The sequence below is a fragment of the Otolemur garnettii genome, unplaced genomic scaffold (genome assembly GCF_000181295.1).
Source record: "Otolemur garnettii isolate 467f Iridium unplaced genomic scaffold, OtoGar3 scaffold00031, whole genome shotgun sequence".
Classification (NCBI taxonomy): Eukaryota; Metazoa; Chordata; class Mammalia; order Primates; family Galagidae; genus Otolemur; species Otolemur garnettii.
Window position 1 is genome coordinate 16,502,029 of NW_003852426.1, and position 10,904 is coordinate 16,512,932.

General features: G+C 38.8%; 1 protein-coding gene across 2 annotated transcripts; it reads right to left on the minus strand.

Moving 5' to 3' along the window:
* Nucleotides 1–982: 982 nt before the first annotated feature.
* Nucleotides 983–9,563, minus strand: ENPP5 (ectonucleotide pyrophosphatase/phosphodiesterase 5 (putative)). 2 transcript variants are annotated; one of them, XM_023512897.1, is made up of 5 exons: nucleotides 9,427–9,563; nucleotides 9,013–9,137; nucleotides 6,305–7,167; nucleotides 4,684–4,860; nucleotides 983–2,335 (listed from the first exon to the last, which is right to left on the minus strand). In XM_023512897.1, the coding sequence occupies exons 3-5, from the start codon at nucleotides 7,131–7,133 to the stop codon at nucleotides 1,911–1,913; spliced, it is 1,431 nt and encodes a 476-aa protein (XP_023368665.1). In that variant the 5' UTR covers nucleotides 7,134–7,167; nucleotides 9,013–9,137; nucleotides 9,427–9,563; the 3' UTR covers nucleotides 983–1,910. The 2 variants fall into 2 exon arrangements, with proteins under 2 accessions (XP_023368665.1, XP_003789288.1); XM_003789240.2 differs by lacking the exon at nucleotides 9,013–9,137.
* Between the last annotated feature and the right edge of the window lie 1,341 nt (nucleotides 9,564–10,904).

Genomic DNA, 10,904 nt, shown 5'->3' on the forward strand with positions numbered 1-10,904 from the left:
AATGATTTTAATGCAACAAATCATTTAGATGGACAGATTGGAACAGTAATGTTTTACAATGGACTAATTTCATCTTCCGGTCCAGTCATTATAATGACATCTCAACAATGCAGGGAAGTTATAGCTACAGAGCAAGCTAACATGAGTGCTCAAGCAAGTATCCTGGCATGTCTAACCCAGAATATTAAACTTCTGGGGAGTTTGTTCCTTTTACCATTTAAATGTTCAGCTTTTAAAATCTGTAGGCCAGTTCCTATTGTTCAATTATATCCTCTTAAGAGGTTTTATAATAAAATGAGAATTAGGTGCTAATATTCCTTTAGTATTATCACTTTAAAAATAATTTATTCACCTAATTTTACAAGGACTTAAATTCAGTTATATTTTTAACTCTGCCACTTTTGTTCTTCACATCCAATTTGTCCTTTCTTTCTGAAGTAGTTAGACTATTCTGTCTACTCATTAGCCACATGCCTGTTTTAAGATTTCCTCTTTTCTCTAAGAAACCCTATGTAACCCCACGGTTCTCCCAAACCTAACTATTTTGAAATCTAAAGCACAGCTTAGAAAGAAGGGGGATGACATGACAAGGCTGGTGAAAAATACTACCCAGTGCTAGAAGTCTGTTTATGGACTTGGATCCATCTTTGATTCCACTGAGCACCTTGCAGGTGGATAGTCAAGGATGTCTTGAAATAGGGCTACATATCTCAGTTCCTCTGTTTTAATACTTGTTACCACTAAAACCTATTTTGCTAATTTTTGCCAGTAAGCTCTCATTACCATTGTTCTGGGTAAAGAGTGTGAACATCTCACATGTGGTCTTCTCAAATTTTTTCCCTCAGCTCTTTTCAAAAATTAAGTGGCCTATATTTTACCAAATATGATTTGTGCTATTTTCTAACTCTGGATCTCCAAATGTGCAAATCTAAAAGATTGTGGTTTATTACTACATGCTGGCAAAAAGAAAAAAAAAAAACTGTTTTATCTAATTTGATTTTTAATGCTATTAATAATGATTTAGTTTTCAAAGAAGCAAAATAATCATAGACAAGAAAAAACATTGCTGAGATGGTGCCTGGTCTCTTATGTTCAGGCCATTGCTGACCTACCTAAGAAAGAAATGTGTATTAAATGTATATTCATGGTGTCTTCATTATTATAAAAGCCAAAGTAATATGACTAATCAGGAAATAGCAATAATTAATTTTATGACAATGAACCTGTCAGTATTTGGATCTCTTTGTGGGGGGAAAAATAAAGGAAAACACATGTTTGGGGAAAGACATATGACAAGAAATGCCCACAGATGCAGTCTGCCATAGGGAAAACCTCTCTCCAAAACTAAAGGTATAAAGTTTATCACATTTAATTTTCAACAGTTGCCACTTTCTAGTTGTTCTCCTAATTTAAGGAAATAGGTTTCTACATTATTCAGGAATCACTAGAAATTTCATCCAGTTTGAACAGTGAATAAGTAGTATTTTGTGATACAGGTGTAAAAAGCTGTTTTCAGGTAAGCTCTAAGACATAATTGTCCATAAAGTGCATTTCAAATAGAAGTACTCATTAGGAGAGTAATTTAAAGTGCAATTGTACAAGGTACTTTAAATAGTGCAAAGTTGCTGAATATGTACATTATATGTGCCAAGTCCAAATAAGGCAGGATTTTACCTAACCCTAAACTAAAGAGAACAATGGAGACATATTCTCACATTTTTAATCCCTTGCAGGTAAGAGTATTTTGGCCCATCTGTGTGTGTGTGACTGTGACCTAAATATATATATATATATAATTCCTTGATGTTTCTGCAAATGCCTACAACCAGATTTTTAGAACTTGAAATCTTTAAACACTGACAGAACTATGCAATCTCCACTTCAATACACAATTCCACTTCAGACTAGTATTAGGCTTGCAATAATGGTTGAGATATTTCCCCCTGCATATCTTGTAAGGCAGGTATTTGGCTGTGAATTAAATGTTTAATGAAAATTACAGAAAATACAATCACTATAATGCTGCCAAGAGAGACCCCTATGAAATATGGGTATGACTCCTCTTGCTCATATTCTGGTTCGACACTCCCAAGGAGGAGCGTAGTACTCTGTGTGTAAGGAATTGGCCCTGGAGGTGCTGAACTGAGCAGATCCTGGACATTCCTGAGCGATCCATTGTGTGGCATGGCGGTGATATTGAGGAGGTGGCACAGCAGTGGGTACAGATCTGTGGAGTTCATGGCTTCTTTTGTGAAATTCTTTCTGAAGGCAGGACCGTGGGCTAAAAATATTGGATGCATTTCTGCTAATGCATTATCATAACCGTGGTTGCCTACTGCATAGAGAAAATGCATGAATAAGTTAGCCAACCAGATGGCATTACAATGGAAATAACTGTACAGTCAAGTTCTGAACTTAAATGCAAACTTCATCTAATTTGACTATAAAAATAAATAATCTTTTACAAATAATCTCTGCTGTTGTCAACATCACAGTTCACTTTAGGAAATGAAAAGTCAAATGATCACAAATCCTTCTCCCAGGCCAACACTACCTTACGCAGCAGAGAAAGAAGAATAGAGAGCAAAGCTGAGCCAAGTAAGCTAGATAATTGGAACATAGTAGGTAGTGCATTGGCTGAACTCATATTCAATCCGCTATTCAATCAAACTAATTTTCAGCAAATGCAGTACCTACTATGTTCCAATTATTGTTCTGATGATTAAAGGAATAGAGATGCTCTTAGTCTCAGTCATGAAGACAATAAACTCCTCATTACCAATAAAAGAAGAAAAAACTAAAGTAACCACAAAAACCTAATCTCCAGTTACAGCTACAACACACTACTAAAAAACAAAGGTCAATACTTGTATATAAGGGAAGAACACCTTGACTTTGATGGCGCAGATCAGGATCAAGCTTAGCATTGTATGTACTTTACTGTGGCTATAAACAAAGTAAAAACTTCAGTAATCTTCTGACATATTTATCAAGTGATGCAAAATTAAAAACAAAAGCCACATTTCAAAGCCTACACAATACCAAGACACAAGGCAAAGGAGCTGCTGCCGTTAAGATAGCAACCTAAGAAAACTAATAGGTTTTGTTACCATCATGATGATTATTTAAAGTGATGGGGATTTGATCTTTACATATTATGACTGTATCAAAATATCACTTTCCCCCCGGATATGTACATCTAATGTGTATCGATTAAAAAATGTCTTTCATTTACAAAATGAAGGTGGACAGAGGAATGACTAGTAAGTCAATCTCTACTCCCTATGACTGCTACTGGGAAATACGGAATGGGAACACTAAACAGCCTTCTCCCCCCCAAAAGTCCCGTGATTGATTTCTCTGGAAGTCATGAACTAACCCTCTAGTCATCTCAAATTTGAAATTTTTCCTGGCAAAATTGATCTACAGAAGTCATTCTAAATGCCATGCTTCTCTGAATTTATTTAAGTAAAAATAATGCTGGACTTAATGAGTCAATAACTATCTCACAAATTATATGCCATTATATAATTTGTAATTGATTGGATAGTTGCTTTATTTAGAGTCCTAGTCAAGAAAGGCAAAGATAATTCTCTCATGTCACATTTATTAGAAAAATCAGATTTAAAATTAAATAATTATGACTAATATAAAATCTTTCCCAGGAATAGGGACTTTGTTTTGTAATGACAGCCCCTACCATAAATGCTTGATTTAATAGATAGTATTTAATAATGGATGGCTAAAGACAGGCATTCTCAGATTTTGGTGTGTGTGAGACTCCTGTGGCCAGGTAAAAACACGGACTGCTAGGCTTGACCCTCACAGTTTCTAATTCAGAAGGTCTGGGTTGGGCCCAAGTATCTGTATTTCTAACAAATTCTCAGCTGATCTCAATGCTGCTGGGCCAGAGAACGTACTTTGAGATTCACTGCTTTTGGACATTAAGGCTTAATTATCTTGTGGAACTCTGGCTGAGAAGGACTTCAGTGGACAATAACCAATTATTTGTTCAATCAATGAACATAACATAAAATCGGAGCTTTAAATGTTTTCTATCAAAAATAGAGGTGACCAATTTATTGTGTCATTGTAGTTCACTAAACCAAAACTTCTAGAGAACCCCTTAAATTTATGATAACTATAAAAATCTCAAAAATAGCAGTCCTTTTTTGAGCAATCTCTTTAAAATACGAGCTACAACACATGAAAATCTGAATTTATAAAGGTGGAGATTGTTCTCATGGCCAAGGAAATTATTTTTAAAAGGGCTTCCTAAAAGTTTCCCTGGCATGATTAAAGATAGTTTTTTTAGATTACTATCAGTATGTCAAACCTGTCTTAAGAATGGGAAACCATGTTTTGATACACATCTGGTGCTGGGAGTAGTGAACACACTGCAGATGCCATTGTCAGGCAACTGCTTTTCATTTAGAACATACATATGAAAGGAACCCGATTCTACCTAAAGGGACACTTTAGTATGTCTCTCATATATATCAAGGATCAATGGCTAAAAAAGCATTTCGATATAGGTAAGCATTGACACTATGTGGTCCCTTCAACATTCAAGAAGTAGAGAATAAAAACATTAGTAAATAAACCGCTGCACTATCCATAGCTCCACTTTAGTGAAACATGAAAAACGAAGCAGAATGGGAAGAAATACTGTCACATACTTACACAAAAAGTCTTCCGACTTATTCTGCAAAATATACCACCCTTCATCAGCCACTGCTAGGATAGGTTGGATTCGACTGTTGTATTTGTAATGCCATCTTTCTGGAATCTCTTCTTTTTTGTAAACAGTAAGATTAGGATGAGCATGAACTAGGGCTTCGTAGACTTCATCAAATTTGCCTAAAGAGAAGGTAGGAGGCGGACTTAGAACAAGAACTCAAGACTACAATCAAAGGAGCAGGGGCCAACAGACTCCCTGCTGAGGTAGAAAGACAGCAAGCCCAACAAAACCGAATTCGCAGATTAGAACTCCCTCCTCTTGGGGGGAAGGAATCTAGGGAGGGGAAACTAAAAACGATTAATCTTCTGTCATAATTAAATTCACCTTATAGAATTCAGAGAGGACACTACAGAACTAGAAATCTCTGGTCTCTAATTTAAAGACTTTAATACATCTATACACACATATTCGTTAGCACTAAATAACATGTCCAGGGTACTAAACTACTTCAACAAAAACAAAGAGCTAGGTTCTCCTGGTTATGAGTGCAGAGACAGAGACTCTCTAGCAAGAAAACATGGGCAGTAGAGAGGGAGCTGGGAAAAGATAGGCTGCAGGTGAAAAGCAGTCTGGGAAATAGAAAAGTCCTCCAAATACTGGACGTTACGAAGGTTTTCTTCCTAACTGCAATTGCAGCAACCCTGGGCATGGTCTTTTATTTCTTGTTTTTCAAGTCCATTCATGAGGCTTCAACCCTGCCTCCCACATCCCAAGAGAATACTGTTCCAATTTTATAAGAGAAATTAAAGGGCTAATGTAATTTTCTTAAGCAACATGAAAAAACTAGCTATTGGTTGAAAACTGTGTAGGTGCACATGCTTATTTTAACATTACTGCTTCCTACGATTCTCTTAATTTCCCTCTGAAGGACAGAACTCTAAGTTGTGAGATAGTCCTGCTTTTCAAACTCTCTTCTCTCATCTGATAACCTAAAACCCAGAGGAGATAAAATGTAAGTCAGAAGAGCAGGCCTGAGTCCCGTTCTGCCACTTACTTTGTGACCTGGGGATGTTAAACCTTTTGTCGTACCTACCTCCATGGTCACGGAGATAACGCCCAGGTGACAGGTTTGGTATGAGAATTCTAGAAGTTTGTAAAAAGTGCAAGATATTATTATTACTTTCCCTACTTATAAATAAGGAAAATAAATCTGAGATTAAGCAAAACTTTCTCCTTCTTATATGCCACTGCTTCCTAAGTAAGCAGGTCCTAATTAAGGGTCTATAGAAGGCTTTAGGGATTCCATGTGCACTGTTATTCATATTTGTATGCAACTGTGCATCTCATTTTTTCTGAGAAGGGAAGCTATAGCTTTCATATTTTAGGACTCCCAAAATGGTTAATACCTACTACCACATATATAGAACATCAATTTCAATATTCTAGCAAAAAATTAGTCTCTTAAGAGACTTTTTCTTTTCAGAGTCTAAAGATTAAATTCCAGACTATTACCATGACACAGGCAAGTTCACTAAAAAGGCACAGAAATGGAAATCCCTATTCACCTAATTACACCAGGCAGATACAGATCTGGCCTCAGATCACCACTTAAGTCAGACTTACCTTCTTTAGGCAAGATGGCTGCCACTGGAGATTGGTCAACCAGGGTATAGTGGTCTTTATCCAGATAGTGGTCAAGTTCTATCACCCTTTCCTCAGAACACTGGGTCATTCCATGATCACTTGTGATGATTAGGTTCACAACATTCCACAACTTGGCCTTTTCCAGCATTTGTATGAGATATCCTAACTTGTTGTCAATATCTGAAATAACAGGCCCCATGAGAGGACTGTCAGGTCCTAAATGGTGGCCCATATCATCAGGGTCTTCCCAGTAGAGAAGACCAAGATTTACGGGCTCCTTTGATGTAAACCATTCAATAATTTTGGCAACTCTGTCTTCAAATGAAACGGACTCATTGTAAGGCATGTAGTGAGTAGGAAAGGTCTCATGTATTTCTACATCTGCTCCCGGCCACATGGCTGCACCACTAGTATGTCCCTCTCTCTGATTTGTGATCCATATTGGAGTTGCTTCTTCCCAAAAGTCAGAATCATAAATATTCATGTGATCCAAAGAGAAAGATTTGTTCAGAATAGGGTCAAACATGTCATTTGCAACAATCCCATGATTCTCTGCAAAGAGGCCAGTAACCAAAGTATAATGGTTAGGGTAGGTCTTCGTAATAAAAATGTTAGTAACTTGCTTTACATGAACACCGTACTTCATAACATAATGAAAATTGGGTGTTGGAACTCTATATAAGTAATCCCAACGGAATCCATCAAATGAAACTAGTAGAACCTTTTGCTGGTCTGGTTGGAGAGAAAATGTAGTTGAAAGAGTTAGTGCAGCGAGTATGAAGGACACCAAAGGACATTTCGAAGTCATTTTCAAAGCACTGGATCAGTTCAGTGTACGATACCTGTAGAATAAACATATAGAAGTTAATGGCAATAATTTTATTTTGTATACCTTACCCCAAACTCAGAGTGTTGATGCTTAGGAATCCCAGTTGTATCATAAATCACAGCCTGAAAGAATGATGTTGTATAATTCCATTTAGGAAAAGAGACTTGGGGCTACATGCATAATAAAGCTATGAAGTTTAGTTTCATTTCTAAAACTTTCCAAGAATTTATCCAAATGTTCCTCAGAGGAATTATTTAAGTGAGTTCCCCAACAGCATTTTAAAATGTGATATAATTTATACACAACATTTCAGAAGCATTTTCAGGTTGACCTAGACTTCTTAATCAGAAATTTACAATAGTCAAATGCCTTTGAACACATTTATCATTATGGCTAGGCCAATAGTAGGAACTTAGCAACAATGAAGTATCATTAGCAAATCCAGTGATCTTGCTTTTGAAAATATATTAATATAGTCTACATATACTCAAAGCCAACTCCTATGTTTGCTATCAAGGTTACAAGTATTAGTAGAGAGAGGAGACAAATCTGATTTTTTAAAGTGAAATAAAACAGATGACATTAAAGCATATTTATGAAAGGTAATCTGCATTCCTTTATTAATAATCAAAGTATAGCCTTCCTTAAACTAAAGAATTAGATTCTAAACTAAGCAGAAGTAGAAACATCATTCTGAAATTTGATGTTGACTTTTTTAATGTCAAAATTAGTCAACAAGGGTGGTGCCTGTGGCTCAAAGGAGTAGGGCACCAGTCCCATATACAGGAGGTGGCAGGTTCAAACCCGACCCCTGCCAAAAACTGCAAAAAAAAATTAGTCAACAATTAATAAGTGATATTTGCAGAAAAAGCACTTCCCAGGATTAAATCACTTTGGACCAAGGTTGTTTGGTTTTAAAAAATCTACATATATTTCTAAAAAGTTTTTATTATATTCAAGAACGCTAATAAGAGGCAGTACAAGTAAACAAAAGATATGTAAATTTTGTCAGTTCTCATCAGGCTTAGATACCTTCTGTTTTCTCCTTTTCCTGTGTATAACTGCATGAAGGTAAATTGAGCCCACCAAAACTGGCATCTAACCATACTTTGTGCAAAGAAATCTCTTAAATTCAACTTCTGACATGTTCCTAATTTGAAAATGCTAAAGACATTTTTAAAACTCAAAAATAGGTTCTGCTTTGCCTTGTTGTCCTATAGGCATAGGTAAATATATTGGCATGTTTGCTTTGCTTTGGGGGGCACAAACTATGTATAAACTATGTGTACCAGCTGAGGACAATAATTGTTTTGTTTTTTAATGGTGATTTCACCAGACCTAGATATTACTGACTTAAACTGAAATCGTTTTATGTACTCAGACATATCATTTTATGTACTCAGACTTTAAGACAATGGTTCAAAAATGAAATTTAAACTATTTTTAAAATGGCGATAATTTTTCCGATGTTGGAAAGAACATTAAAAATAGTTGCAATACAATAGGGAATTGCAAATAGGGACCTGCAAATATATTTACCAAATATCTACCTGAGGATGGTGGTTCCTCCTTCTCTTTCCTTAACCTCTGCCTTCCTAACACAAAGAAGGCTAGTCTCAACCGAATATAACTTAAGGCTACAAAGAGAGAAAATCAACTATATGAAACACCCGATTTTCACCTATTCAGCAAATATGAAAAGCAGGAGAGAACTGTTTTTCTGAGACCAACAAAGAAAGCAAAGATTAAGTGCTGTCTAAAGCTGAGGAATGTTTGGAGAAAAGAATCAACATTTATCACACAGTTGACACAAAGCAATGAACAGAGAGGTGGGGGGAACGGAGATGAAAGAAATCACTTTTTTTTCTTTTCCATGCACAAAATACTGGACAAAGCAGTGGAATCCCTGGATCTGGGTTCAGATTTCTCTGGCGGCTTCCAGTTCTTCCTCCCCTCCAGTCCTTCTTCCTCAGCTTAGGAAATCTGGAGGAAAGTGGAGCCAATTAAAGGGAAGAAGAGGGTAAAAGGGTAGGTTTGTGAGCGGGCAGGCGTCAGGCCACATCTTCTCTGCCAGAAGTCTATCCTAGCCACTGGAAGGGTCGCAGGGCAGGGGACGTTCCTACTTCCCAGACCTCTCCACCACCGAGGTCAGGTGATGCCTCCATGGGCTCTTTAGACTTGCAGTGGCAAGGAGGGCGGATAGCTCTGGAGGCCCAGAAGTGCCCCTTGCGAGTCCCCAGGAGGCAAGGCGCCCACCCCCTTGGACTCTTACCCTCTCAACGATTAGGTCAGTCGGCATCGGTCTGGGGCAATGGGTCGGAGGCCTGGAGGAGGCTCCCCTCCGCAGGCCGGAGCTAACCGCGGGGAGGGGAGGGAGCGAGCAGCGACCCAGGACTCGCACCAGCGCACCTGCACGCGACCTGGGCCGGAGCACCTGACCACGCCGCCTCCCGCCGTTCGCCCCGCCTCTTGGTTCCCATTGGCTCCCAGGGATCGCCTCCTCTGCCGGTTGCCGGGCGAAGGTCAGGCTCCGCGGATTGGCTGGACCGCCTGTCAGTCAGCGGAGCGGGGTGGGCGCCGCCTGGGTTCGGAGGAGGCTGCGGCAGGAACTCGCCGGCACAGAGGGCTCGGCTAGACCCGGCTGGGAGGCCAGACCGGTGCAGAGGCCGCTGGGATAGTCTATTGGTACTTCACGGGGGCCTCTCACTGTCTGGTCAACACAAAACCTTTCTACCATGTGCCTCTCTCAAACGGCAGAACTGCTGTACTCAGTGATGCTGAGAGATGATAAAATGCCACCCCAATGGTTCTCTTGCTCTGACACGGTTTTTAAAAAAGCTACTTGTATTCTCTGATCTCTTGTCTCAGGGCCCCTACCCTTACCCCTTACTACATATGGTGATGGCCACACCGTGAGCTTTACTCCGAGATGATAAAATGCCACCCCAATGGTTCTCTTGCTCTGACATGGTTTTTAAAAAAGCTACTTGTATTCTCTGATCTCTTGTCTCAGGGCCCCTACCCTTACCCCTTACTACATATGGTGATGGCCACACCGTGAGCTTTACTCCGAGGAACACTGGAACCCCTGAGGATGTCCATGGGACGATGAATTTCTCTTTCATTCGTTTTCTTCATTCATCAGTGTTATCTGATGTACCTTTGAAAGGATTTATTAATCTAGTCAAGGTGGACGCCCCTACATTTGTTCAGGTTTTTGCAGTCGAGGTCTCTAAGGTATCTTCACTATCTTCTCTCAGGTGCCTAGCATGGCACCTAAATCTGCACAATTTAAACCAAGCCAGACTCAGGATTAGGTTAATTTGCACAGACAGAGAGGCTGAACAGCTTACATCTGGACCCCACACTGCTCTACTGTTGTTTACAAATAGTCATGAAAGCTACCCATTTCAGGCCCGATTTCTCTTTCAGGAAATCTTCAAGTACTTCTGGCTTGTTAGCGGCTGTCCTTCTTTTCCTGTACTGTGGAAGATTAATTTTTCAATTTTTAAAATAATCCATAGTAGCATTATGCCTGAGGCAATGAGGGCAGGTGTATAGTTTGCCAATATGATCCCAGCTGTCTTTACCATAAATTATAGCAGTGACATTGGGCTTCTCTGAAAGAATTTGTCCATCTCCACAATTCCCAGCCCTAATTCTGACATAGATAGAATTCTAATTCTGATTGCAGTGGGCAAGAATATCTGCTTGATTGCTGCAATTTAAGTTTTAACATCTCATTCACTG

What these genes read in the sequence shown, in the direction of transcription:
- ENPP5 (XM_003789240.2), bottom strand. Translation starts at nt 7,133, where the DNA reads ATGACTTCGAAATGTCCTTTGGTGTCCTTCATACTCGCTGCACTAACT. An exon ending in AGCCATCTTGCCTAAAGAAG is followed by an intron (nt 4,861 to 6,304) that starts GTAAGTCTGACT and finishes CCTTCTCTTTAG; the next exon opens with GCAAATTTGATGAAGTCTAC. An exon ending in TAAGTCGGAAGACTTTTTGT is followed by an intron (nt 2,336 to 4,683) that starts GTAAGTATGTGA and finishes TTCTCTATGCAG; the next exon opens with TAGGCAACCACGGTTATGAT.